This window comes from Salvia hispanica, chromosome 5 (assembly GCF_023119035.1).
Source record: "Salvia hispanica cultivar TCC Black 2014 chromosome 5, UniMelb_Shisp_WGS_1.0, whole genome shotgun sequence".
NCBI classification, from domain to species: domain Eukaryota; kingdom Viridiplantae; phylum Streptophyta; class Magnoliopsida; order Lamiales; family Lamiaceae; genus Salvia; species Salvia hispanica.
The window spans coordinates 28,778,796-28,780,286 of record NC_062969.1 but is presented as its reverse complement, the minus strand read 5'-3'; the positions used below and the strand labels follow the sequence as shown (position 1 = coordinate 28,780,286).

At 34.5% G+C, this 1,491-nt stretch overlaps 1 protein-coding gene across 1 annotated transcript; it reads right to left on the bottom strand.

Annotated features, from left to right (window-relative positions):
• Nucleotides 1-529: 529 nt before the first annotated feature.
• LOC125190643 (FCS-Like Zinc finger 17-like) lies at nt 530-1,200 on the bottom strand. Its single transcript, XM_048087993.1, has one exon. The coding sequence runs from the start codon at nt 1,111-1,113 to the stop codon at nt 673-675; it is 441 nt and encodes a 146-aa protein (XP_047943950.1). The 5' UTR covers nt 1,114-1,200; the 3' UTR covers nt 530-672.
• Nucleotides 1,201-1,491: the final 291 nt, after the last annotated feature.

The following is a 1,491-nucleotide window of genomic DNA, read 5'->3' as shown; positions in this document are numbered from 1 at the left end:
TTGCATCCACTTAAAATAGAATTGTGGAAATATGAGAATCTCTTTCATTGTAAGAATTTTATACTATTAAATACCGCTCTTAATTAAGAGATAACATCTTTTAACCCTCCATCCATTATCCATTTATCCCTTCACTCAAGGGTTTTATTAATTCATTTCATTTTTAACCTTTTTCCACAAATTTAATTTATATTTAAATTAATATTATTTTAATACTAAAATTTCTAACTTGAGAGTCCTATTTATTTTTATTTTCTTAGCTGAGGGAGTACTATTTGTTTTCATATCTTGATCTACCAATCTGTCATTACTGGTCACTTGGCTTATCCACGTGTTGGATCATGTGAATCCAACATTTGTAGATATTCTTTTAGATATTTTTTTTATATAAACTGAGTGTGCCAGAAAATATCGTAACGTTTCAATTATGTGTTATTTTACCGGGAGCTGGGAGCTGCTGGGATATGAAATGAAGCTTTCTAACATTTTTATTAAACTATGAAAAATTTAAAGCTTAAGAATCTCTTGATTAGAGTAGATGCAAAATATCTCAGACTTCTCATTGTCTTTGTACACGTGTTTCTCAAATTCTGGAAACAACGAAACTAAAAATGGAAATAAGAAAATGAAAAAAGAAAACAAAAAAAAAAAAGTTACTGTAGTGAAATTTTTTTAACTATAGGAGAAAACAACTCTTTCACTCGGCGGCGTGAAAGAGCGGCGGCGGCGGCGGTAGTCCTCCAAGAGCTTGGTGGTCTCACAGCGGCCACCGCCGTAGCGCTGACGGAAAGAGGAGAGTATTCTCTTGGTGTTGGCTTCCATTTGTTGAGTCTCATCCATGTAAATCTGCCTGTCCCTGCACTCTACACTGCAAAACCCCAAGTCGCCCTTATACATGAATATTTCTTTATCGAAATTCAAGGGTTTGATGCAGAGATGGCAGAGTTTGAGGTAGCAATTCTGGGAATTTGGGGATTTTGATTTGGGTTTGAGCAGGAAAATGGGTTTGACAACGACGTTTGAATTAGAGATTTCTATCTTTGTAAGGAAGCGAAGGCCTTCACAATTGCTATTGATTGAGAGCCTTTTCTTGCTCCAGATCTCGGCAAACATTTTTGGGATCTTTGCAGAGTGTAGCAGATGAGTGATTCTTATAAACTGAGAATCTGTGTTGCGTTGCAGAGACTAGAGAGAGATGAAGAATGTGAGGTGCATATATAGAGTGAAAAGGGTCTAGAAAATGATTGTTTTTAATGAATTTTCAACACGTGGTTTAATGAATTGTGCACCTTTTTTTGTCCCACAATTATTTCCAGCTTTTAGGTGTATATTACTAGTTCATAATATATGGAGGTGTATTATTTTATGAGCTCACGTGGTGGAAACTCCGACAAGCAATTGTTTTTAAAAGAAAATAAGTAATCTTAGGAATAACTGTTTGTTTAATGTAAATTACTAGTTTCTTAGAATCATAAATCATGTATGTCTATA

Excerpts from the sequence above, each read along its gene's own strand:
- LOC125190643 (XM_048087993.1), bottom strand. The coding sequence starts at position 1,113 with ATGTTTGCCGAGATCTGGAGCAAGAAAAGGCTCTCAATCAATAGCAAT.